Below are 27989 nucleotides of genomic sequence, written 5' to 3'. Positions count from 1 at the left end.
TAAATTGATTATTCGTCAAACTTACCCTGGTTTCATGTCCACTCTGCCGAAGTGAATTAGGGCGCTGAAATCAGCTACCAGCACTTTCTTGATTAAGTCAAATTCACCCATGGAAACTCCCCCTGTCGTAATCAAAATATCATTGCGAGAAAAAGCCTTATACAGCGCGGCTTTCACTGAGTTAGGACTGAAACAAAAAAAGAAATTGCTACGTCATGAACTACAGTATTCAGATCAAATAAAAACAAATTTATTCTCAGAATGCACGAAACTGGCAAATTCATAAATACTGAAACAAACATTGCCTATTAGTATCGACGTACACAAAAATGAATATACGAGGATGTATTGATATCTATTTAGCTTAGACCAGTTCCATGCATAAAAAAAAGATTGCATTACCACAGCAACGAACAATAACTCATTATTAGAAGTGTCAGTGTGAAGTTTGAGGTCAAAAAAGTAAACCAGAATTACGCAATAAATTAAAAGAAAGATGTCCACCGAAATTGTGGAAATCGAAAAATTGGAGTATCGAGCCATTATCAATTACCTGTATTTAAAAGGGTTAAGAGGTAAGCAGATTTACGAAGATATGTTTAATACACTTGGTGATCAATGATCGTATGCGACCGTGAAAAATTGGACTGCAAGCTTCAAAAGAGGTAAATTTTTCTGTGTCAGTCTCCGAAAATATCGATGCAGTTCTGCAGTCTGATTTTATCAGACCGTCGAATTGGGCTAAAACGGATATCCCAAGAACTGAATATTTCATACGAACGCGTTCATCATATAGTTCACGTCAATTTGGACATGAGAAAAATTGCTGTAAAATGGATCTCCAAATGTTTGAATGTTGACCAAAAGCGTGCAAGGGTAGAAGCATCGCGTTCGATCTGTGCTCGATTTGAAAACGATGTAGACTTCTTAGACCGAATTGTTACTATGGATGAGACATGGGTACATTTCTACGATCCAGAAACAAATCAACAATCGATGGAATGGCGACACTCTGGTTCTCCAAGACCTAAGAAGTTTCGTGTCCAAACATCTGCTGGAAAAGTTCTTGCTTCAGTTTTTTGGGATTGCCATGGCGTATCTAATCATGATTGATTTTTTGAATAGGGGTAGAACAATAACTGGAGATTACTATTTGATATTACTGACCACTCTACGGGATGAAATTAAAGAGAAAAGACGCAGAGAGGTATCCAAAGGTTTTGTTTTTGTAGAACAACGCTCCTATGCACACAAATCTCATGTTGCCATACAAAAATTTATGATTTAGTGTTTGAATTACTAGAACACCATCCTTATTCACCAGATTTGGCTCCATCCGACTATCGTCTCTTTCCTCAACTGAAAAAAAAAGTTCGCAAATTTTCTTCCAACGAGGAGATAATAAAAGCTGTGGAGGTCTGATTTGCAGAGCAAGAAGAAACATTTTTTTTGAAAGGTCTAGAGACGTTGCAGGTTCGCTGTAATAAATGTATCCAATTAAGAGTAGAATGAGAAGAATTTTTCAATATATCCTCGTATAGGTATACAAACCTAAAAACACGAATTATATGAAACATATAAAGTCACAATAGTAAAAATGCGACCATTATTGACGTGGATTCGCGTTACCATTGTGACCTCATGACTTTGCCAGTTTCATACATTTTGAGTTTTAATCTTCTTGATATATTAATTTTCGTGTTCGTCTTTTACATTGATGGCAGTTTGCGATAATATTTATGACTTTGTCCGATTTATGCATTCCTGGTTTGAAATTTTTCATATTTATACATTTATCCTAGTGTTGGTTTATGTCAGACTTGGACTGAGTGAAATGGCCATAATATAGGACCAACAATGTTCATTCAGTGGGCAAATTATTCTGTCAAATGAAATAACCACCTATCGATTGCTTTATCACTGGATTAACCGGTGTATTGTTGATGATAATACCATATTGCATACCGTATTTCCTTTGTTTATATAAAAATTTCAGAGTAGACAAATGCTGAAGCAAGTCCTGATGCCGTGAAAAGTCAGTTTATAGAGATTTCAGATCAGGAAAATACTTTCATAATCCATTCAAAAATTTTATCATTGATTTTCTTCAGAAAAATGAAATACCACACAACTTACTCGTCTCTTGCTATGCCACAATCAAATGCTTCGTAGGAATGTTGCTGCAGCAAATTTATGATCGCTAGTTTATTACTGTCTCGAATCTGACCAGGTGCTACGGTGTCCTTGTGAGAAATCAACTCATTTCCAGTCGATAAAACGCCAATGGAGCTACGCCTATAAATACAAGATGGAGTCAATCAATTTGATTAGCACTTATTGAACTCGATTACCGCATACAATCGAGTCGTTTAAGCGTAATATTAATTTTATCAAAGCTTGAGGGATGTAGGTAAATCGGATTCAGTCTGTTTCAGAACCAGATTTCGTCAATCGATACCATGTATTCATAGTATCGATTGACGAAGATGAAGGTAGAGGAAGAGAAATGAACATAATTGGGAAAAGAATGGTTTCAATACCAATTATTTTCAGTAACTCACCTGAACACCTTCACCTTAGAGTGGCCAACTGTGGCTAACACTCCAATATGTCCTGCTGAGATGACATCCATTTGATTCAAGACTTTCGAATTCGCAGCAATATCGCTTCCAACTTCTCTGCGAATTAAGAATGTTTATTAGTAGGTAATAATAATAATAATGGTTCTGTATAGCCCTGAATCCCTTGTCTTAAAGATTGAATTCTACGGACTACGGATTTGCCATCAAGAGCGGCAGAAGAACTATGATGAAACTGTATCTCTTTTATATGGACGATTTGAAACTCTTCGCATCTACTAAGAACCAAGTGCAACGGTTGCTCAAAATGGTGAAAGGATTTTCGGAAGACATCAAATTGAAATTTGGACTGGAAAAATATCGGGTGTAATTTGATTGCCCATAACGACTAATCGAATCCGACATGGATAAGCTGTCGGTAGATTGTCGATCGATCGTGGTACCACTGCTGAATATAACGAGAGCAAAATAGAAGATGGTACATTCAAAGTCGAGGAAGGTGCAGAAATTGAAGCATTAAGGGAAGGAGAGACATATGTACAAGTATCTAGGCATAAAACAGGCAAGAAAAATCAATCAGAGCTAGATAAAGGAAGAATAAACGGAGGAGTTCATCAGAAGATTCAGATGGATAAGGAGAACTGGTCTTAACAGCAAGAATCTGATCAAAGCGATAAATACCTACGCTTGCTCAGCACTGAGCTACTCATTTGGTATAATCTTTTGGACCACCACGGATTCACCAGCTTCACGGAGAAAAATAAGGAAGGTGCTGACAAAACATAATAAAAATCACCCCAAAAGCTAAATAGAACGGACAGAACTGGTACGACACCTTGGCGGTATTGGAATTGTTGACAACCGCATGTCCCAAGAAATTGAAGGACTTCCAAAATATTTCCTGTACAAGGCTGCTTCGTCAGTACTCCATTGAGTAGTATGTGTTGCTACTCCGTTGAAGCTACAACACGACCACTTGAAAACTGTCGAACACTCTACTGAAAGCAAAATACAGAAACTGATTGGCAATCCTTTGCATGGAAGGCACCAGAACGAGGTCAACCATGATTACGTCGACATATCTGCGTAGAACTTCTGGTTGACTTCCGGAAGGTTGCTTCCTAAGACAGAGGGCTTCATGCTCGCCATCCAGGATCAGGTGATTTCAACAAGGAACTACATGAAATATATCGCCAAGGATCCCTCAGTGAAGGACGATAGCTGTCGTTATGGCTGTGCGCATGAAACTGTCCAGCACATCACTGGCGGATGTCAGAAGTTCACAGGTACGGAGTACAAAAATAGACAGGATGCTGTTGCCAAGATTCTTCACCAAGAATTGGCAATAAAATACCAACTTCTAACTTCAAAAAAGAATAAGGTTCTCCATTACAATTACCATCCGGATGCTCTATTGGAAAATGATCATCGCAAGCTCTACTGGGATCTCACGGTTCTCACAGGCCGGAAAATAACTCACAATAGACCAGACCTTATATTGTTCAATAAGGATATGGACAGAGCACTATTAATCGACGTGACAATTCCAAATAATAACAATCTTCTAGATAGGTACACCGAAAAATTTTCAAAATACATAGATTTAGAGGAACAAAGCAGGAGACAGTGGAAGCTGAAAGATATAAAGACCATCCCTATTGTAATATCATCTACAGGTCTGATACCGAAGAAACTACTAGAGAACTGAAGAAAACTTCAGTTGGACGAAAATATCTATAAAGTCATGCAGAAGGCGGTACTGCTGGGAACGGCGAGAACTGTACGCAAGTACATGAGGAATGCAGAGGAAAACCGCCTGCTCCAACAGGAAGTCTGGGTGGAGCAGGAATCCAACCGATAGCAGGGAGCCGAGGAGCGGCCCGAACCCAACCAACACCACGAGCCCTGGAAAGTGCTCCAACAGATCCTTATCCTTTTGATATCTGAGATATCTGGGATAAGTGAATTATCCTCTGGAGAGGAGTGTAAAAGCAGCAAAGCAAAGTCATTATCAGTATTTATAATAATTATAAGTAATGATGACAAATTAACCCCCGCAATGAAATGATGCCATTGAAAACCCTGAAAGAATGCCGGTATTCCTAACACACGGCACAACATACCTGTTACCTAAACACCAAAGGAATGCAGAAGACCAAACCAAATAGCGACCAATCACCTGAAATAACATCGTCGCCACACTACAGAAGGGATGCACCAAAGAAAGTAGAGGATGAAAAGATCAAGTAATAATAGATTCAGTTATTAGCAATCAAGCGTTCTCTGAGAAAAGGTTCGTACATAGACTAAAAAAAGGCATTCGATTCCACAACCCTTGAATGGCTCTTGATGATCTTGAAGATTTACAAGGTAGATCCCAATATTGGAAACTTCCTGGAAAACGCCATGTCAACCTAGTGCACTAGTCTACAGATGAAACCAGCAGAATTCCACATCAAGTACTCAAATAAAACGCGGAATTTTCCAAGGAGACTCAGCCATCTGTGGTGCCGCATAGCCTTGAATCCCTTGTCTCATAGATTGCATTCTACAGACTATGGATGTGCCATCACGTACGGCAGTAGAACTATGATGACGCTGAATCTCCTTCACATGGAGGATTTGAAACTCTTTGCAGCTACTGAAAACCAAGTGCAACAGATGCTGAAAATTGAAGAAGAATCCTCCGAAGACATAAAAATGAAGTTTGGATTGGAAAAATGTCGTCGGTAATAGTAGACGGTACATCCAAACTCAAGGAAGATTGACATCCCAGTAGGTTTAGAAAGTCCAGACGCAGCTTAAAACCTAGTCACGAAAGATCTTCTATAATTGTTAAATGTAGTTTCAATCATTGAAATGGAATAAATAAATAATAATAAATATAAATAAATAGGTATCTTTGAAAAGAAGAAACATTCAAATTCAGAGCATAGCAGTCAGTAGCCAGAATATATGTTTATATATAATGTTTCCAATTTTTTGCATCACCTAAAATTTTATAATGGCAATAAATGACATAACACATAAGCACTCACAACCGCATTGATTTTTGCATGTTTTTACCTGATATCCTGTCCAACCGATGGCGTAACTAGAATATTAATTTTCGCTTCTTCGTTACCATCGGCAGTTACCTCAATAATTTGGGTATCCTCAACTTGAACAACAGCATCAGTACCATCCGGTAAAGGAGCTCCAGTACTCACTCTGATTGCCTCATCATAATTCAAAGATTTATTTTCGGGCTAGAAGTGGAGAGATGTGATAATATTTATGGAACAAGCGGTGGTTATTTTCGAGGATTGGCAATTGCTCACAGTCCTTACAGCAAAAACTGTAATATTTTTTCCATAGTGGATGATGTTTTTTCAGTTATGTGAAATACATTTCAGATGGGCACGTGAGTGATATCACGAGTACGATCACGCCTGCTCACGACCTATCTTGCGTTGCCCACGCACGCTCACTCACGAAATTTAATGAAAAGGAGTCACGTGATTCACGCGTGGGTCATGATTCAATTTAAAATTAAAGAAGAACTTAGGAAACAAGTAGTTGTTGAAGAGTTTAAAGCCTCATAAATATGTTGATGCATTATCTTATTTATTCGTATCTAAAAATTTTTTCAATCAGATGCCGCCAAATCTACAAGGTTAGGCATTTGGTTCTATCCAAAGATTATGAAGTAATCTTTGGTTCTATCTATTTTTCATAGCGCGTTGTGGAAATAATAATTTGTTGTTGACAATTGTAGTGATACATTCCTATATGCCGATAGTTGCAGTTTAATTTGTCATGGAGAAATTTCCGATTAATCAACGAATTAATTTCGTAAAACAATTCATATTAAGTAATTCAGTTGTGCAAGTGCAAAGAAATTTTCGTCGCGAATTTAATGTGGAAAGTCGCGGAAGAATTCCAACACGCCAAACCATAATGGGGTGGGTAAGAGATTTTGATGTTATAGGGAATGTTGTATCAAATTTTCGTGGAGGTATACGTACAGTCAGAACACCCGAAATTATTGAACGGGTAAGACAAGCTGTGATAAGAAGTCCGAATCGATCTGCATCAAGGCAGTCACTTGCGTTGCACATTTCCAACAGGACATTGCGAAGAATTCTGCATTCTGATTTGCCCCGTACAAAATCCAAGTACGTGCTCCTTTGTGTAGACAATTTTTACAAATTTTAGAAAATGATGAAAACCAGCTAATCAAGGAAGCCATTGAAAGGATGTTATTTTCAAAACATAAATTGCACATATTAATATTGGTATTTTTCATAATTTTGCTTCAATGAAATGTTTTTTGCTCTTGGAACAGAATTTTGAAAATAGGTGACACCAAATGCCTAATTCAGTACATTGAAATTGTCATGGCTAGTTTCAAATCAGCTGCACCAAAGATTATAGAGTAGAAAGATGGGAAACGAGGCGTCTAAAGCTTTTTGGGCGCCATCTGTTTGTCAAGCGTGTTTTTAAAACTGGTTAAAATATTAATTTGAGTGCCATTTGCAGAAACATATAAAATTTTGTGAGATTTCATACGTCCATTTTGATCAAAGAGGTTTTGAATGTTTTGATTCTCTTACCGCTTTTTGTTCATCTAGCTCTTTCTAGTTGCTGATTATTGAATTTTTTTGTCTTATTTCTTGAAGAAAACACCAAAATATTGTTCGAAAATAAATTATTGAATGGTGAAGAGAACTGTGGATCAAATAATAAAATGGATTTTCCATGATTAAGTTTTTCACCCAACTGAGGAAAATGGAAGCGTAAAGGCTGATTCATGCTAGACCGTGTCGGAGCCGGGCCGGGACCGACTCCGGGCCGTTGCAATGGATCGCCACTCTGAAAACACGGGCACGGCACGTGTCCCAATCGGTGTAGTGTGGATGCGTCAATTGAAATTGCTCATATAATTATTTTACCGTGTCCCGTCCGGGTCCCGGCCCGGACCCGACACGGTCTAGCATGAATCAGCCTTAAGTATTAATAGTCGTAATATGTGAATCAGTCATTCAATGATTCTAATTTTCAGTGCTCCGAAGTGGATAAAATTCTCAGGGCGTTAAGACAATGACTGTGTGCAGTGAACATTTTACTGCAGGTCAATTGAGAACTAGAATGTAGGAAGCATCCCTTGCATGAAGGGCCTATTAAGGAGAAATTATGATCTTTAAAGGTCCATTCAATGATTCTCAATTGCTACTCTTTCAATATATCCAGAAATGCAGAGGTTCTATTCATTTCCATATGAAAACCGAGTGACTGTCAAATTGTTGTTTGGAAAGTCAAAGTTTTATGAAACCTACTGTGAGTGTTTTGTTCATTCATTAATCAATTTGTATATTGTCTCATAAAGAGACCATATCAAAAGGAAATCATAAAAAAATCACCAAGAAACTGTACTAACATAAAGGTCTTGTGAGTTTTTGTTATGTGTGGTTCTGAAAATTCTATAAATATAATACCTCCATATGCAAGAACTGGAACGTGAATGCTATAATGGTATATTGAATATTAGTTCATATTAATTTCTGATATATGTATATTTCACAAATTCAACTAATTTTATTAAAACAAAACAACCTATTGCACAGAAGTAACACCTTCGACTTATTGCAGATCACCATATACTTTAGTGTCCTAGTCAAAGCTTCATTTATTGCGCATAATTTCAATTGTTGTAAAATTTATAAATTGCAAATAAAAATATAGCACATCCAACAGCGTTTCTCATTGATATCAATTGATTCCAAATAATGTATAGATAAAAACTATCCCAGCGAGCACAAACATCCCTGGGATGTTTTGGGATGTTTCGAAAATGTTGGCATGAGGATGTTTCTTTGAAACGTAATATGCACTTCCCAAAGAGGTCTCCAAAGGCTATTGGAAATCTTTATTTGTTCTGATCTGTGCCATCTGTGGCATTTCTTCGTCTACCTACTGAGAGTTACTGTCGTGTTGAAAATAATGTAAACGTGTGGATATCTTCTCTTGGCGTCGCATAGTTTGCCTTGGGAGGTTTATTCCAAATAAACAATATACAATTGACCTATTTCATTTTGCCGCCATTTCCACTTTCTTCGTAGTTTGGACTGTGGACTGTTCGGAGTTGAAAGTTGATTGGTGATTTGTATAATATTAACTACTTCTGTGTTGGTTTTGATTGTGAATTGCAAATACAATTAATAAGTAAGTATTACATGATTTGAATGTATAGTATAATGTTCAGAAACATACATATAACCTCAAAAGAATCCACGCTGCGTGGTTAATATTTTATTATTATTATTTGTGTATTTGGGACTAGGTATAAGAGATCATTGTATTTTGGTTGGAATAATCGAATGGTATATGGAAGGTTATTATAATTATTCAAGAAATAACTTTATAAAGTTTAAAGCCATATCATCGAGGATTTCAACATATTTCGATAATCTATCCCGCTGCCGTTGATAATTCCCAGAATATTTTGTAAGATTACTCTTCCGCCGATGATAATAATCATTCATCACTTGTGAATCACAAAATAATTCAAATTGTCCCAGAAAAGTTCTTGTTTTTGAAAACTCCTTCAAATTGTTCCATCTTTAAATACCAGTACAAATAATTAAATAAATAAAATCGTTTCGCAAATCAACCTGGTCAGGAGCTATATACAACTCAAATCTTCCAGATCCTTTCATGCAGCTATTTTCTCTGTTATTTTAATTGGAAAAAATCATCTTAACCTTCATATATTTTGTAATTAATTGTTTGAATTGTTTTTATTTTGTAGATGTGATCCATAAAAAATTCCAAATCACTAGGAAAGTATTCGAACTCTATGCCAAAGATTGGTTTAGGCATATTAGGCAGAGGAGGAGGGACGATAAAATGAAGGGAAAATAAATTTTTCATAAATTTTTTTTCATTTTCCCTTTCGGTACATCTTATATTATAGTTTGTTTTCTATTATTTCTGTTTTTTTTTATGTTAAATGTGATATTTCTTTTTGGTTATTTATGTTTGTTTTATTGAATGTGATATATTTTTTTGTTTATTCTCCCTTTCTGTAGTATAATATTTATCAATTGTTTTTTGTTGTTCAATTTTTTATGTGAAATGTGATTTCTTTTCCTTTTGTACCTGTTGAAGTATCATTAAAATATTTTTATTCTTATATAGTATTCTGTATTTCATTTAAAAACTTTGTAGTTCATTTAAAATAGAATGTGGTATCCTCAAACATTCAAATGAAAGAAAAAGGTCTCACAAAAGAATTTCATATAAAGTCTTACAAACAGCGATTTCGTGTGCGCAAAGCGCTTTAGAAATGTTCTATTGTGTACATGAAAAGGCTATCAAAAAAACTTCTGAGTAGTTCTTTTTGTGACATCCCAGGGACATCCATATAATTTTCATTCATTCATTCATTCATTCATTCATTGCTGTATCCCGTTACCGGGAATAAATCTACAAAAAGAAGAAGAAAAAAAAAAAAAATTCGAACAGACTTGTAACTTCTTAGTGCTAGTTGCGACTGTGTGCCCTCCTGTGACTAAAGAGACCCAACCGTGACCTGCAGATCCTTCCACACTCAGGGCATGGATAGTCTCCAACCAGATCTGGCCGCCGCTGTATCCTTCTCGATTCTCCACTATAACTGTGGACCAAAGACCTCCACTGTGACCTGTCTAACGCTAGTTGTTCCCAGTTATGATTAGCATTAACTGATTTTAGGGATTGATATAGTGTATCCTTAAACCGCTTATACTGGCCTCCTGGTTTCCGGGCTCCCTCAGTGAGTTCGCCGTATAGAGCTATTTTGGGGAGTCTTGTGTCTTGCGTCCTCAGAATGTGGCCGCTCCATCTGAGTCGGGCCCTCGTTACTTGAGTCTCAATTGTTGTACAACTCGCGCGCTGCAAGACTTCTGCATTCGAAACTTTGTGGAACCATCTGATGTGCATTATCTGTCTTAGATGACGTTGCTGCGTCTGTTCAAGCTGTTTAATATGTCGCCTGTAGGGAGTCCAGCTTTCGCTTCCGTAAAGAAGCGTTGGGAGGACCACTGCTCTGTAAACAGCTGTCTTGGTCTTCAGATTGAGGTCGTGATTTTGGAACACTCTGTCCTTCAGCTTCCAGAATGCCCGTGATGCCGAATTGATACGGTTGTGTATTTCCGTGTCAAGGTTAGCCCTAGTATTTATGAAGCTTCCCAAGTATTTGAACTGCTCAACCTGTTCTAGAGTTTCATTGTCCAGGCTGATATCTGTTTGAAGGCTTTCTGGCGGACTTACCAGGATTTTGGTCTTGTCAATATTGAGTCTAAGGCCTAAAGCTTCGTATATATGTTTATAGGTGTCCATCATTATCTGTAGATCCTCTGAGCTGCTAGCGATGAGTGAACAGTCGTCTGCATATTGAAGTTCCGTGATAAACTTGGTACGGGTTTTTGCTCTGAGGCGCTTCAGGTTAAACAGGCCTCCATCAAATCTGAATCTTATCCCAACACCTCTTACGGGCATGCTCATGTCAGCAATTATCGATACAGCTATGGCGAAAATATTGAACAGTAAAGGCGCTAATACGCAGCCTTGTTTTATTCCAGAGTTGGTTGAGAAATGGTCGGTTGTAGAGCCATTATGCTGTATTCTAGCGGTGTTGTTGGTATGAAGGCTTTTACACACTGCTAGGAATTTTTCGGGTACTCCTAGACGTGCCATGATTTTCCAGAGCGCTCTCCGATTCACCGAGTCGAATGCCTTGCTTAAATCGATGAAGGCTGTATAAATCCTTGATTGTTGTTCACGGGCCTTTTCTTGTAGCTGTCGAAGTGTAAAAATTAGGTCCACCGTACCTCGATTTGGTCGAAAGCCGCACTGGGATTCAGGTAAAAGCCTCTCTAAGAGTGGAACCAGACGATTAGCCATAATCTTCGAGAGAATTTTACCGGCCACATTAAGCAACGATATGCCCCTGTAATTGTTGCAATTCGACGTATCGCCTTTGTTCTTATAGAGGTTGATAACTAAAGCGTCTCTGAAGTCTTGTGGCACATCTCCCTGTTCCCAGATCTTGCGGAATAGTATTAGGAGACTATTGACAATGTCCTCATCCAAGGCTTTGAATATCTCCGCCGGAATGCCGTCTAGACCAGGGGACTTATCATTTTTCATATTTTTAATCGCGCTTATGATTTCCGACATTGAAATTTCGTCATCAAGCGATGTCATCGGACTATACGCGGGAAGCAGTTCTAAAATGGATAAATCCGAGTCGTTATTTTGATTCAAGACCTGTGAGTAATGCTCCTTCCATCTTTCGAGAATTTTTCTATCATCAGTTAGAATAGCTCCATGAGCATCTCTTATAGGAAAGCTAGCTTTTCTGCTTGGACCGTAAACAGTTTTAATAGCTTCGAAAAAACGCCTGTAGTCATGGTTATCGGCGTAAGCTTGTATTTCTCTAGCTTTTTCTTTCCACCAGCTGTCCTTGATTTTTCTTATTTCTTGACGGACCTCGCGTTTTATGTTTATGAAACCTATTTGGGCTGCAACATCGCCAGGCTTGTTAATTGCGGTTTTCATCGCTTTGTGTTTTGCGTCCAAAAGGGGTGCGATATGAGTTTCGCTGTCTGCAAACCAGTCTGGGGATTTTCGGGAGCGTTCCGTGCCCAGTATTTCCTTCGCTGTATTTGTAAGGGATGACTTGAAACGGAGCCAATGAGTCTCAATGTCGTCGTTATAATCCGGTGGTGTTAGGCTATCTTTGACGGCAGCTGTGAATCTGTCCTTTGTAGAAGGGTTTTGTAGTTTGGATATTTGAAGGCGCTCTCTTAGATACTTCGGCTTGAGTTGATATTTTGGGCGCATTGAGATTTTCATTTTCGAGATTACCAGCCTATGATCAGTCCAGCACTCCAGATCTGCTCTGGGTTTAGTGACCAACACCTCTTTCAGATCTTTCCTTCTCACGATCACATAGTCGAGGGTATGCCAATGCCCTGAGCGCGGGTGGCGCCAGGTCCCCCTTGAATTGGGTCTCGTAATAAAATAGGTGTTCGTTATACACAGATTGTGTTCTGCACAAAGAGCCAGCAGACGTTCTCCATTCGAATTGATGCTGTCTGTGCCGTGTTTCCCTATTATTCCCGGCCATAGTTCTGAGTCTTGACCTCTGCCCACTCTAGCGTTGAAGTCTCCAAGGAGAATTATTCGTTCCCGTTTTGGGATTTTACTTAATGTAGCAACGAGTGTTTCGTAAAAAGTGTCCTTTAAGTTGTCAGAGGAGTTCAAAGTGGGTGCGTATACTGCAATGATGTTCACAAACGTGTTATTCGCTGCAGGAAAACGTAGGGTCATTAAACGTTCTGAGATACCAACTGGATTTTCGGTAAGTTTGGCGGCCAGGTCGTTTCTAATGGCAAAGCCTACGCCATGTTGTCTGATTTCGCCTTCCGGCAAGCCTTTCCAGAAAAATGTATACGCTTGTTCTACCAAGCTACCTTCGTCCGAAAAGCGTGTTTCGCTTAAAGCAACTATTGCAATGGATGTTCGTTGCAGTTCCTTATCGATTAGGGCAGTACGCCTCTCTGGTCGGTCGGCCTTGGGGTTGTCTAGCAAGGTTCTGACGTTCCATACTGCAAAAGCTATGTGCTTTTCATTGGTGTTTGTTCGATGATTCACTCGCTCAGGCACCCTCCCCCGGAGATCCGAATGGGAGGGTATTTTACCTCCGGATACGAATTTTGTCCTGTTCGACTGATCCATCTTTTTGTAGGAGCTGCGTTAGAAGGTGTTCAAAAGCTGCACTGGTAACGCTGTCAGTGCAACTTTGGTTGCGGCTACGACTAGATTATCTTGTGGCACAGGTAACCTGAGACGACAAGGTCTGAGACGTAACTTGAGCAACGCAGAGAGCCATTTCCTGCTCAAGCCAATGTTTAGGCTACGTAATTGTGGGAAACAGAGTTATACCGCTCATGTTCGGTCGCCAGAGCCTCGTTCGTAAGAACAGGGTGCACCGCGAGTAGGTGAGGTTGGCATTTGAGAGGAGAGGCTATAAAACGCATCCTTCCCCCTTACACCCCAATATAATCCATATAATAGCCGCCTGCGGCGGACATTGGCTGTTCTATAAAAGTTCTATTCATGTATAAACAGAACATCGCAGTGGATGTTCAATGTCTCGAAATCTCTCACTTTTAACATCTCTGAGATGTTTTTGTGCTCAAAACAAAAACCATACTTTTGATTTGTCGCTCAGGATGTTTGTTTTCTGATCGAAATAAAGTCGATATTGAAATTTAATACAAGGAATAGAATTCGAATTTCGCACCCCACAATTAAGGAACAGAAAACTGTTATTAAAAAGTTTTTCTGTATTGGCAGTGCGTTTTCAGCGCCATCTCATTGTCAAGCGTGTTTTCACTGACCAAAACGTAGTCGGTTTTTAGTACTAGAGATATGAGAGCGTTTCCTATCTTTTTACTCTATAATCTTTGAGCTGCACGTTATTACTAATTCATGTAAAAAATAAGATGATTTTTGGCATAAATGTGTTATGATACGCCGAAATTCCCAACTTGAGGTGTTCAAATTTGAACCTACAGCGTTGACGTTCGGTAGGCATCTGTAATTCTGGTAGCAACGCTGCCAAAAACATACGGGCGAAAGTGGAAGAGAGCCAATAGATGTTGCTTTTAGGGAAACAGATTAGGGCAGAGAGTTGCGCTTCTATATATAGGTTATCTATTATGATTATATATCTTCATCTATTTAAATGATTCGGGTTTTTGAACGAAGGACTGCCATTTAGTGGTGAGGTTTATACAATTCTGTAGAATTACATACAAAAGAGTTTGTTATTGTTTCTTCTAATGTGCAGCAAGAATGATTTCTTGGAGTCATATTCAACTTTTTATCTCTTTTCATCCTTGATAAAATAAGAATCCGAATATTTCACATACGTTGCTGATAAGGAAATTGAAAAATTCGATCACACGAACGAACTCTATTCCCAAGAGAAGGGTGGTGCATTCGATGGAAATCCTATTGACCAATTTGTGCGGAGTATCTGCTGAACGCATTCTTCCAGACGGATGATCCGTTGTTCTGGAAACTAACTCGAACTTTCTGGATGGAAAATGCGACATTGCTCTTTACTGCTTTGCCCGTGAAAGTTCAATTCAGGAGATGGAGATTCGAACAATACCATAGATGTGAATAAAAAGTTACGGAAAAATTTAGGGGAACAATTTTTGATTATCTTCCTGTTTACATAGAGGGCCTGCTCAATTTCATTTGTCAGTTTCCTGGTTTCCAAGGAAAACATAAAAAGTGCCATCTTTAGGCCCGTTTGCACCAATACCCCTTAAAACGAGTACTTAACTAAGTGTCGTTTAAAGTTAATGGACGCTTAACTTTATTCCCAGTTGCACGACTGTGGAATAAAAGAATCTTAAGTAAGGGTCCCTTAAGTTTTTATCTCTAGTGATATTTCAGTTTTTTTTTGTGCAACTTCATCCTAGTCCAATAAAGCCATTTAATTGGTTGGCCGGTTGCCGATGATAGTTGTCATTTCATTAATTAACTTTATTGTCCTGTCTCTCAGTGTCAAGGATATTATTATAATATTATCAAAGAGTACCAACTTTTTGTTGTTGTATTAGTATTATTATTGATAATGATAAGGATTGTCAAATAAAGGGTAGGTACCTAAGTTTATATGTATAAGTACAACACTTTCCTTGTAGGCTCTTGTGTGAATTTGTTTTATTATTGTTGAAGAGGAACATGAAGAAAATGTCCTTATTGTCCTTGTTAGTACGAATACGATGAATGATTGCCAAGCAAGTGGTGGTAATCTACAAAGGGCACTCAACTTCTCAACAGAAAAAAAGACTTTGTTGCTTACTGTAGTATGATTTGTGACAAAAAATTAAAAATTGAAAGACTGATGGCATAACAATAAAGACAAAAGAAAAGGCTTGATATTCAATAATGAATACATTCAATTTTAAAAATCCCTCAAAAATGGGAAGTTCTGCAGCCAGTTCAACAAATTATTCTAGGTTAGAATCCCGTCCTCAAATATTTAAGTGGTCATTACAGGAGCGCTTAAATTTAAGGTTAGCTTTAGCCATTCAAATGTCAATTAACAGTTGGTGCAACGTAATTTAAGTCAAGAGTTCATTTTAAGGGACACTTGACACTAAGTATGTTTCGTGCAAACGGGTCTTAGAGGGCTGTATTCAAGCAGGGGCTGCTAAAAAAAAGGATTTTCACTTCGAGATGCAGAGCGTTATCCTTTGTCTTCATGTTTTTATCGATGAATAAATTTTGTTTTTATTTTCACATATGAAGTGACACATTTTAAAACCTATTGACGTTTTGAAACATTTTACTTTTCGTAACCAGTAACGAAAAGTAAAATATTTCGTAACTGAGGATGAAACGATACTTGCTTCCATAGCAACGAAGTAAAAAATAAATATTTCTGTTAATAGACGATTTAAAAGGAATCTGATAGAGACGCTTGTACAGACGTTTTTGGTACTTCTAATTTAAATTCAAATAGTCATATTCTAATAAGAATTAGAAAAAACATTGTGGGAAACACGTTGGGAAACACCATTTTTCGCAATTCGCGTTCTTTCGCGCAACTCGTTTTTTCACTACGCAGAAATGAGCTCATTATGAAAAATAATGCTTTCACCAACTGGTTGCACAAATACCTATTTTAACTCTGACAACTCTATAGTCGAGTCTAGTTCAAAATGAGTCAGGAAAGGGACAGCAGACTTTGTTTGCAGACCGAACGACTGTAAGTTTTGAAAAACGCAAAAAAAAATTATTTGGTCACGCGTTCAGTGGGTGCGACAGCAAGACAGTCTTTTCCAGGCAGGGAAAAATAAAGTACATAAAGACATTTGAAAAAAGCTCACACCCACAGAACACTCTATTTTGATGTACCCCAACGCCACGGCTGATAAAGTTACTGAGGCGCATAATATATTGCTGCCGTCTACTCAGGTGCCAGCAACAAGAGACTGAAAACATTCAGATGCCACTCATTGAGAAGGTCCTCTCCAAAAGCCAACTTCAACCTGGCAAGTATGCCACAAACAGAAGCAGTTGCAGAAAATCACTCCCTCAGGGCATACTTGCAGGTTGATCACGTATCTTCATTCCTCTCCAGATTTTATAGTGTAGTATATGCTATCATATGCATACATGAGTTATTATACGACAATTCGTTAACCATTATTGTCCAAAATATCAGATCCAAAAAACTGGGGCTGATATACAATCGAAACTGGCCTCAATCTAGTTACCACTGACCTGTTTCCAGTTCCAGAAGATGCACTGAGCAACATCTTCTGCACCTGCAGAAAGATTTGTTCAGCAGCATGCTGCTGCAAAAAGCTACCATTAAATTAATGTTCATGTTCATATTGCCGAAGACCAAAAGGACTCAGGTACCGAAGAATTCGATATTCTGGAAGAGAATTTTATATGCAAATCTGATGAGGAGCTCGATGACAATAAAGAACTTCTTCTTGACTTTGCACATCTGAGCCCTCTGTTCTGAAATGTGCAAGGATACACTGTAATGAACGTATATTTTTCTGACAAAAATACACCCTCATTTTAGAATGTTTTAGTTTTCATTTTTAAGTAATTTTATTTTGAATTAATTTTTGGACAGAAATATTTGCAGTTTCCAATTCAGGATTCGGGCATCGTTCGGAATTATAAATATTCCGCACCGTTTTTATTCCGTTTCCAGTTCTGAAAAACGATGTCGCACCGTATAAAACACCCTGAATTGGAAGATAACCGTGCTTTTTGTTCGCTAGCACAGATAAGTCGAAATTAAGACGTGTTCATCGACGCAAATTTTACCGAATTTCGACAGTCGGGGCACATCTGATTTCCGCACCCCCCCTGTGGGTATAAAATCAGATGTTCCCCCGCAGGTCACTTCATTTACGATTAATTACCTCGCTTAAGATTATAGTGCCGTCCGCCGTCGTGACATATTTTTCTGCCGTTGTTTCATTTTTTTTTTGAAGAGTTCTTCTACGTTGAGTTTCTCTTTTACCGTTCAGAGTAGAATTTTATTTTATTTTTTTTTCTTCGTTACTTTTATTTGGTGATTTGAAATTTTCGTGTGCAAGTGCCAAACCGAAACCATAGGTAAGACGACACTCCGTCCTTTTTTTTTATATAATTGCAACTTCAGCCTCCCTTTCCGCCCTTCCTGTACCCCGGTTTAAGTTCAACTCCTACTGCTCAAGCACCCCGCTGGCGTGGATACTCAGGGGGTGCAGAACGCACATTGGAGTGGCAAAAAACTTCCTCCATCCCTTACTACTTCGGTTTACGTTCCTCTTCTACTGCTGAAGCACCCCGCTGGCGTGGATACTCAGGGGGTCCAGAACGCACTTTGGAGTGGCTAATCCTCCTTCCTCCCTCGTTTGTCCGACGCTCACCGCTGCTGTTATATGGATATGGACGTCACAGTCAATTTTTCCTTCTTTTGGGTTGAGTTGGGAGAAATATCCCTATTTTGGCTGACCACTTGAAAGATTTGAATCTTTGCTGTCTATTTTAATTTCCTCGTTTAAAAATGATCAGAATTTTGAAGTTATTCTTCGACATCATAACAAAGTTCTGAAATATAATGCAGGTTCTGAAATCCAGCCTGATAACTCAGTGCAGGGGCGTATATAGGAGGGAGCCCAGGGGGCCGCCTCCCCCCCAAATGAATAATATCAACAGGGAGACTAGGCGCAAAATTATCCTTTGAATCTCAATCCCAATTAAAAAAAATGATCTAACCTAACCATTCGATGGGGTAAGCCTCTCGCCCCCAATCCCCCCGAAAATATTAGCTATATACGCCACTGACTTAGTGGACAAACCCTCGGTTTTGCGGGGTCCCTAAGGATCGGGGGCCCCGTATCATTGACACGGCTGATACCGCGGTAGCTACGCCCCTGCATGTAGGTCAAACATTCCGTACAACGCGCGACGATAATGATGGAACACTAGGTCTGAGAATCTAGTTAGATTTCTTTTACAGTTTGATAGGCTAAACTGGATCATTTTCTAATAACATAACCTAACCTCTACATGTCTCTGTAATTTCATGAAAGTAGTTATGGTTTCTATAGGCTTACCTTGTCACCAGCTACGATGCATGCCCGTACTTTCCTTGGGACAGATCCAGCTTTTGCTCGCACGGCATATCCATCCTTCATGGAAGCTCTGAAAGGAGGGACGGGATCCTTTGCGTGAATATCTTCAGCCAGAACCCTATTCAAGGAGTTCTCAATACGAATCACCTCTGAATCGGTGGTCCGTCCACACTCATGAAAAATAATCTCTAATGCTTCGACCACCTTCTTCATCACGTACGGGGATTCCCTGTCTCTGCAAGCTGCTCTGCCTACTTTTACCTAGATAGAATTAGGAGTTCTCATGAAGTATGCGGTAATGTCAGGTTATAGTCCAAGAGCTAGAGATAAAATTCGGCAAGATTTTTGTAATGGGGCTCATAACTATGAGGGAGTTAATTAGTCAGATAATATGATAAATGTGAAAAACCGTAAGTTTTTTTATTCAATTTGTTTGTATGTTTGTCTTTCCATAACACCGGAACCAGAGCTTCGAAGTTGATGGGAATTTCATTAAAGAGTTGAGATAATAGCTATAGATATAGAGCACATACCTTGCTGGGCTCGCCAAAGCCTCCAACATCTCCTGCTGTGATATACCTGTGAGTCGTAACAACACTTTCGATGTCGTCGTTGATCAGAGCGACGGCGTGAGAAATGGCGTTCAAAACAAATTGGAAACATACTTAGATCCCTTAGAACTTCCTGGCAGATTGATAATTAACGTCTTCATTTTTATCCCACAGACAGCCCTTGATAGCATCGCCATTTCTGTTACTGAGTAACTTTTATTCATCATCACCTGGGACATACCGGGTAGTTCTTTATCGATAACCGCTCTGGTAGCTTCCGGTGTAACATCTCTTGGCGAACATCCTGTACCGCCGGTGGTCAAGATTACGTTGCATCCTTTTAAAGACCAAGAGAGAAGTGTTTCTTCAATTTGTTTCTGATCGTCTGGTATGACATCCTGAAATAGGATCTTGGAATTTATGAAGCACTGTTCGACTTCTTGACATAAGCCCGGTCCTGAGAGGTCTTTGCTTGTTCCGTTGGAGCAGGAATCGCTAACTGCAAGCAGAAATTATGATTCAGAGTAGCCTTGCAAGTTCTGAATCTTTTATGGAGAAATCAAGCCACAACATCGAATCACATAAATCAAATATAAAAACTATTATTTCGATGGGAGCCTATCTACCATAGAATCCGTGAAGTGGTCAAAAACACTCTTCACTCAGATATGCGATATGTGAAAATTATGAATCGCCTTTGTCATGTATGTGCTATGTCAGAGTTGCGCTACTTCGGTGGGCGCTCCCTCTAAGTCAGACTACCATTGATATATTCTTATATTTCTACAAGCATCTATTATTTTTGAAACAAACTCAGAGTGAAAGTATTTGCTCATCATCACTGCATATTCTCTAGAAGTGTTTAACTCCATAAAATATTTCACTTTAGTAGTGAGGCAATGTCGATTCTGGACCGAAAGAGAGATTCTAGGTGTATTCCACACAAGGGTTATAGAATTGTATACTGGTTTATAATTTGATTGCTTTATGGAATTCTTTTCAATCAAAGATAATGCCATCGTAAAAAGGCCATTTTTTTTTATGTCAGGTGAAAGAAGTGTTCCTGTCACGGTATGGTGTAATGGACTGCTTTTTCATTGCTACAACGTCTGCCCCTTGGTGGACTCGATCAAATACACCAGCCATAAGCGAAGAGTGAGAGAGTCTTCTCTATAAGTTGCGGTGGTAAAAGGGGAGATGGCGCAAGCGTTAAAAACCCTTCGAGACTCTCTTCAGGTAGGTACATAAGTATTCACTAAGAGTTCTTTGTTCAAACGAGTTAAACTGGTAATCCTGTTAGTGCTTTTCCTAGGATTGAATTGCTAGTAAGATAAAGCTCTTTTGTTTTTGTACCTTGAATTCAGTATGTTACGATTCAGGTTATTATTACCATTTTCTTTTCACCTCTTATTAATTTATAGGTCTTGGATACTTGACGTATTTTATCAGGTTTCATTGTTGTTTTTCGTAGATATGTCATGCGTTGTTACAATGATTTGAGAGCCTGTTCTGATGGTTTCTATTTTATGTGCTTGACGCACAATATAAGTAACTCTTTTACATTCTTCTAAATATTGAGATAAAGGTTCTGTTATGGTTCTAGTTTCCCCAATATAATTTAGTTAATTTGTTCAATGAGTGTGAGATGTTTGTTGAGTTATGAGAAATATTGATTATTGAGGTATCATAGATGCTTAGTATTTGAAAATTCATGATGAGATGGCAACAGAAAAAATTAAATTTGTCGGGATTTAAGAAACGTCAGTTGGAATTGCATGTTCTAAGTTGCTATTCTGTTGATTGAAACAACAAGTTGATATTTAAATTGAATTCAATTAGAACGGACCGTAAGAAATTGACTCCCAACTTGGGGTAATTCAAGCTGTACTGACACTCGCGATATTGAATCCAGAATCAAGACGTTAGCTGGGACAGAAGGGGAAACCAGTATAAAAAAGTATTAAAGATGAAAGAAGATAAAGACCGAAAATTCGGAGAACAATTTATGAGAATCGAGAAATATTGAATTTTGCCCAACATAATATTTTAAAAGAAGAATGAAAACAACTGGATGATAAAATAAATAAAATGAAGAGGTATGTTGAAAAACAAATTAAATATTAGATAAAGTGCGGAAGGAAGAAGGTTCTTGTAGATCAGAAACACTCAATTTGGTGGACAATAACAAATTGAATTACCACGAAAAAATTATAAATGAAGAAAAAAGGTATAGAAATAATGCAAACAATACAAGGAACAGAAAATGCCAGACTGTCATCTAAAAAGTTAGAGAAAAAGGGTAAAATATTGAATAGATACACATAAAGAAGATGGAGAGAAAAAAAATGGAGAAAATGATAAAATTCACAATGGAATTAGAGAGAATGATCAACTGTCATTCTTGGATGTTTGAATAGAAACATTTTCAAATTTTTTCGAAACAATGGTCTTGTGTAGTCGATTCATTTAATTTTTATTTCAATCACCAAGTAAGTGTCAAAAGAAGTATTATAGAAAAAACACTTTATGATTTCGTCTACACCCGAACTTAGAAATAATGAAATTGACTTCATTTAAAAATTTCTCAAGGATAGTATAATCAATACCCGGCAGATTTTATAAAGAAAACAATATTAAATTTAAAAAGAAAAATGAAAAAACATATTTCGTGGAAGTTGTAGTTTGATTTTATCTAATTTTAAAATGAACTTACATCAAGACCGAATCAATCAAATATTTGAGAACAATCGGTTCCAAATTCAATATAGGTACTGTTTCCAAGGCACGAAATGATTTAAGATCTATACTTACAACAACTAAACCACTGAATGAAAAACAAAATCAAAAAATTTGTTATAACATTCCCTGTATTTGTAATAAAACTTATACTCTATATATAACTAGTCCTCTAGAAATAAGAAAGCGCGAACATAAAAATAATATTAAAAATAGCGCAATTTTTATTACCTCATGTGTGTTCTAATAAATAAAGGAGACCACATGATGAATTGGAATAAAATACTCAATTTTCAATACCAGAACAGGATTATTATAGCGGAAAATTAAAGAAATCACGTGTATTTTGTTGGAACAAAATAATAATTTGACCAACATTTCAGTAGGAATAGATTGTATTTGGATTAATTTACTGAGCAATGAATTGACATCCGGAAATTTCAAAATTAAACGAATCAACTTCTCCGTGTGTTGACAAATGTCAATAGACAAACTACAATTCTGAAGATTTTTAAAAATACCCCTGACGAAGTGCTAAAATAAAAGTGAATGTATTATAATAATAGTATACATCCATGTGGTCAAGTTATCTGAAATGAATATTTTTATTTGTAGTTGGAAAGGATGAAAGTATACCTCGTATTGGTACAGCACCATTTTCATCCATCGTGTTCTTGCATAAGGGGAAGTCTGTCAGTTTTTCTCGAAAAATATTGTACCACAGAAATGTAAGTGAAAGATAATATGAAATTAGGGAAACTAATTTTTCTCCATTTATATAAAAATCATCAAATGGTAAGATTCAAATAGAGTCAACCAACCACCATCAATCAAAGTTTCAACATAAAAATCATTAAATTGAGGAAAAGTGAATGCTGAACATGGTTTCAGCGTCATTTTTCATCGTCGGAATGTCAGAGCAATACAACTCTCACCTCGACGAAAATGAACCGAATTGATGGCCCCTTTATTCGATGCCAGCAGACGCTACTTTGCGTTAATAAACCCTAGTGCCACCTGACAGGAAACGTTGTAGAATTCACATTACTAACTCTGAGAGTGAAATAGCAGCTCCAAACATAACGCGGAATAATCCTTTCTTTCTCCAAAATGATCAACTTTTCTGCCAGGCTATTGTTCTGGATGTAAGGCAGCAGTTATTATTCTACACAGCTTGAAGTGTAGAAAACCTTCATTCATCAGAGGTGAGAAATCACTTCCTTCTCGGTATTGACGAATTGGGTCAGCTTCCTTGAAATAATCCAGTAATTTTCAATTTTCGAAACAAACTAGCTATAGTTTCGGTCGGAAATTTATTGGTTGAATGCTGTTATTAACAATCATCCCAGTATGAGAAATTTCAATATGCTGGATGCTTATACCAAATTAGTGCAACAAACAGTTCAATCGATAGCAGCTTGTTAGTATGTCCGTGATCATAAACCATCCTCGAGCGAAGGAGGCAGCAATGTGTAACATCAACATGCAATGTGTAAACAGGGCCTGGTATGTATATTCCATTCATATGGAAAAAGCACTCGGTTGGCCATAGAAATTTGACACATTCCACACTGTAAGGTAGAAAAATGTGAGGTTATGACGCTAGTAAAACATTTTTTGGTTTTGAATCAGCTTTGTGTTGTCCGTTACACGTAAAAGTATTTTTATCACAATGTCAGATCGCTTCGGAAAATATGGATTCGAAAATATGTGAACATAATTAACGTTTATGAAAACTGGATGAAGGGATTCCAAATTTAGTTATTTACATGGAAAGTACAAGAGATAAGTTTTAAAATCTACAGGGTGTCCCAAAACTAGTGAATCAAACGTCACACCAGGATAGAGTAGACCAAATACTATTGAATGACACCAATATTAGTTCAGCGAAAATGTTCCGTTTCCAAAATAATCAGAATTTTATGAAAATACCTGAAGTTGCCGATTTTCGAATTATTTTTTTCAATCACAGGGTCAGTTTGTGACAAAGGATAGCGATTTTAAATCATATTAATCCTAGATTATTGTTTATCTCACCTAATTAAAATTATTCCAAGTAGTTAATCGAAAACCCAAGTAAATGTAAATTAAAACAATTGTTTTTTCTGCATAATTTTCAATACTCAGAATAAACCCCCTCTATAGGGGCGAAAAACGCTGTACTTGATCACAAATTGACCCTATGATTCGAAAAATAGACCAAAAATCGGCAATTTCGGGTAGGTATTGGAATGACGGTTTTTTCTGGAAACTATGTCCGTAAAAGAATAAATTAGATATTTTAGTCTATGAACATCACATTGCCATTTTCGTCACTTGAAAGTTTTTTTGCATAATTTAAGCACAACGTAGTAGAGCGTTGATGGTACGCGGATGGTCAAACTGAAAATTACGAAATTACAAAAGTCGATCTCAAAATAATGTCCAAATCCAAATCAAAAAATAAGTGTAACTTAGCAAATTTGATAAAAACTAGTCAGTTGTCATAAAAAAATGACATACGCTGGTTAAATTTTTATTCGGAAATAATTACGACTGATTGTATCATGATGATATATATTTTTTTTACACAAAAACCGTGAAAGAAATCACAGGAGACCCAATTTGTTAATAATGAACCAAGCTATTAAAGTAAAATAAGGAAATGGTAAGAAGTTTCTTGTGGAATAATGTTCAGGGGTAGCTTCTTCCACCCTTTTCAATCATAGAGGGACACCACGAAACATTTTTTGAGCCAGCATGAAATATCTGCTTGATTTTTCTTGCCAGTTTCTTGACATTCGAGAGAAAAATTAAGAACTGCTTTTCGGGCGCCATCTTTAGGGGGCTGTTACTATGCATATGTAGTTCAAAAAAAAATCATATGAAAGACCTACCCTATTTTTCGACGAAAAATAACGCTCTGAATTTTGCTCAGCTGTTCATATATATGAACAGCTGAGCATACAGCTGAGCATACATCCTGTATAGAGAACTAATTTTTGGTAGAGGTTAGAGGGTCCAAGGTATCTCCCCTTATATTAATCTGACACGCTCGTGTAAATCTCGAATTTCTCTCTAGGCTTCCCCAACTATTAATGTATAATTTCAATTAATTTTCAGATCAGCATATTTCTTTTATTTTATTGTAAGCAATTTTCATTTTTTTCTTCAAAATTTTGCCTTCCGTTCGTTTTGTTGCTATTCTTCGGATGGAAGTATCACGGATGAGAGAGTTTTGGTATTTGTAGATACAGTGCGTAGCAGAAAGATTTATTGATGCCAAAAATCCTAAAATAGTCATTTTCTTAATAAAAGAAAATCAATCTTCAGGTTCTGATTCATCTCTTCATAACATAACTCCTTTTACGTGGTGTATTACAGGGTCTTTTATTATATCTGGAAGATTCTTAACCCAGTTTTGAGCTTAGGTTCCTAACCTACATTCATCTTTACGAATTCTTTCACCGTAAAACACAGAAGAGTGATTTTATATCCTCCCATCTGTTTCTGCCGAATCCGAAGTTTCTGATGCATTCGCATAAATTGGTAGTGGTTGGAAATGATGCAATTCCCCCAGAATTCTAAGGTCAAGGATATGACTGGGACATTTGTTTTGATATCTTTCATCAACTATACTTCATTCAAATTTATTTTAGCAGTCGGTTGGCCATGAAATAATTTTCTCAAGTTTTTGTAACTAGAACGAAGTAAGGTTGGCACTCATGAAACGTCGTTAATGTCATAACGCCGTTGCCACACTAATATCAATTTTTATTACGAAAATTCGAAAATGCCGAAAGTGATTGAAAAAAGAGACAGGGTTTCAGGAAGTGCTATTTAGAATTCAGGTCCGCTCATTCAAATAGTTATACCCTGATATTCTAAAATCCACAATACGTCAGACGGTAGCGAACATATTCAAGGTAAGAGAATTTATATAATGTTTCATCTGAATCTAAACGACTTATATTTCAGCTGAATATTTCCACAATCAGAAAGATTGTGAATGAAGAGTATGACAAAGAATTTCCTTCTATTGGGGACCCAAAAAAGTGGTGGCATTTGGGAATTTTATGTTTGAGTGAATTAATGCGAAAATTTAACTACAGGATTTTCGATAAATGTCATCGGAGAATGAGTTCCCTAAAATGGATTTTTCTGTTTTTCATTTGACTTGTCCTATACAATGTAAATGTCTTAAGATACTAATAAATACCTAATTATTATAATTACATCAATGTATTAAGATGAATAGCCACAAATACGCGCAAGTTGCCCTGTTACTGTTTATTCATGTGAAATTTTTGTTCAACGGTGAAGTTGCATCTTAACTTGAAATTTCCTTCAACTCCTTTTACTTATATTGATGCAAGATGATTTTTATTGAAAAATTTAACATTCTTGTAATTAACTGTTAATTCCTTCGGGAGATACCCATTGCCAACCACTGCATCATATGCATTTCATCATCAGGTTAATATTTTTGAAATCTACAAATGATGAAAGCCAAAGAAGATTACATTACGAACATTAACTCTCCTCAAGCTAGTGCATATTATGATATTATACTGATCTCTTGTATTTTCCATGCAAATAACTGGATTTGGTATGCCTTCAAACAGTTTGTTTAAACTTCAATTATGTTCGTCAGATATTTTCCGAAGAGATTCGACATTGTGATAAAATACGTAATAACAGAAACTTTTACGTAGAACGGGCAACATAGCGTTGATTTAAAACCCAAAAATGTTTTGACAAGCTTCATAACCCCACATTTTCGTACTATACAGAGTGAAATGTGTCAAATTTGCATGGCCAACCGACTGCTAAAATAAAGTTGAATGAAGTATACGAAACTGAATAAATTTCAGTTCATCTGTCAGCTCAGAACGAAGTAATTGAATTGGATATAAATCTGAGTTCTTGGGAAGGTATGGCAATGTCTTGTCATAAATAATTCAATTCATTCGTAAAGAGTAGATAGTAATAATTGCGGATTCCGGTTAGCTAGGAGGAATTCAATTTAAACATCACTCACCTGTAAGAATTCCGAAAGTTATACGTTTATCCATCTCTGAAAAAAAATTATCAAATTGAAAACTGATTTTGAATAACATGCGAGGCACGGAATAATTTGCTTTATACCAGATATGATATATTACATTCTTATAATTCACTAGCTGACCCGGCAAACGTTGTTTTGCCATATAAATAATTTCCATGTTGTATCATAAAAAAATAGAAATTAAAAATTTTGTCTAAAAAATAAAAAAAAATTTAGGGGTGGACTACCCCTAACATTTAGGGGGATGAAAAATAAATGTTGGCCGATTCTCATAGATAGCTGACCCGGCAAACGTTGTTTTGCCATATAAATAATTTCCTAATGATTAAATTACTAAAATGGCTTTTAAAAAGTAGGGGTTGATCGTAGAAGGGTGAAAATTGAGGATTGTATGTATTTTTGTATGTTGTATCATAAAAAAATAGAAATTAAAAATTTTGTCTAAAAAATACAAAAAAAAATTTAGGGGTGGACTACCCCTTACATTTAGGGGGATGAAAAATAGATGTTGGCCGATTCTCATAGACACCGGATAAGCACAAAAAATTTCATCAAAATCGGTCAAGCCGTTTCGGAGGAGTATGGTAACGAAAACTATGACACGATAATTTTATATATTAGATATAATTTACTCATATTACATATTCATTCGAGTTAACTGCTGCTTTATGTTTTCTGCAGGTTGAAATTTTGAATTATCTGAAAATGCAGAACATGAATAATGTAATGAATTCAAAAAAATTTCAAGTTATTTCGAATTGCGAATATTAGTCAATGATCGAAATTAATTCCAATGCCTAACACCGGTCAATATAAATATCAACAATAATAATACATAATGAACATCGAGAGACCGAGATAGGAACCATGTGGTACA

The 27989-nt window shown here is 37.0% G+C and overlaps 1 protein-coding gene across 1 annotated transcript; it reads right to left on the bottom strand.

The window, feature by feature from the left end:
• Position 1: 1 nt before the first annotated feature.
• On the bottom strand, positions 2 to 27134 carry LOC123312126 (gephyrin-like). Its single transcript, XM_044896369.1, is given in 8 exon segments — positions 2 to 187; positions 2137 to 2295; positions 2562 to 2678; positions 5646 to 5827; positions 18761 to 19039; positions 19312 to 19445; positions 19448 to 19828; positions 27086 to 27134. Coding segments are annotated over 8 exon segments (1452 nt in total). The 5' UTR covers positions 27120 to 27134; the 3' UTR covers positions 2 to 21.
• Positions 27135 to 27989: the final 855 nt, after the last annotated feature.

This window comes from Coccinella septempunctata, chromosome 1 (genome assembly GCF_907165205.1).
Source record: "Coccinella septempunctata chromosome 1, icCocSept1.1, whole genome shotgun sequence".
NCBI lineage: Eukaryota > Metazoa > Arthropoda > Insecta > Coleoptera > Coccinellidae > Coccinella > Coccinella septempunctata.
The sequence above is the reverse complement of the archived record's forward strand: the minus strand, read 5'-3'. Positions and strand labels throughout refer to the sequence as shown.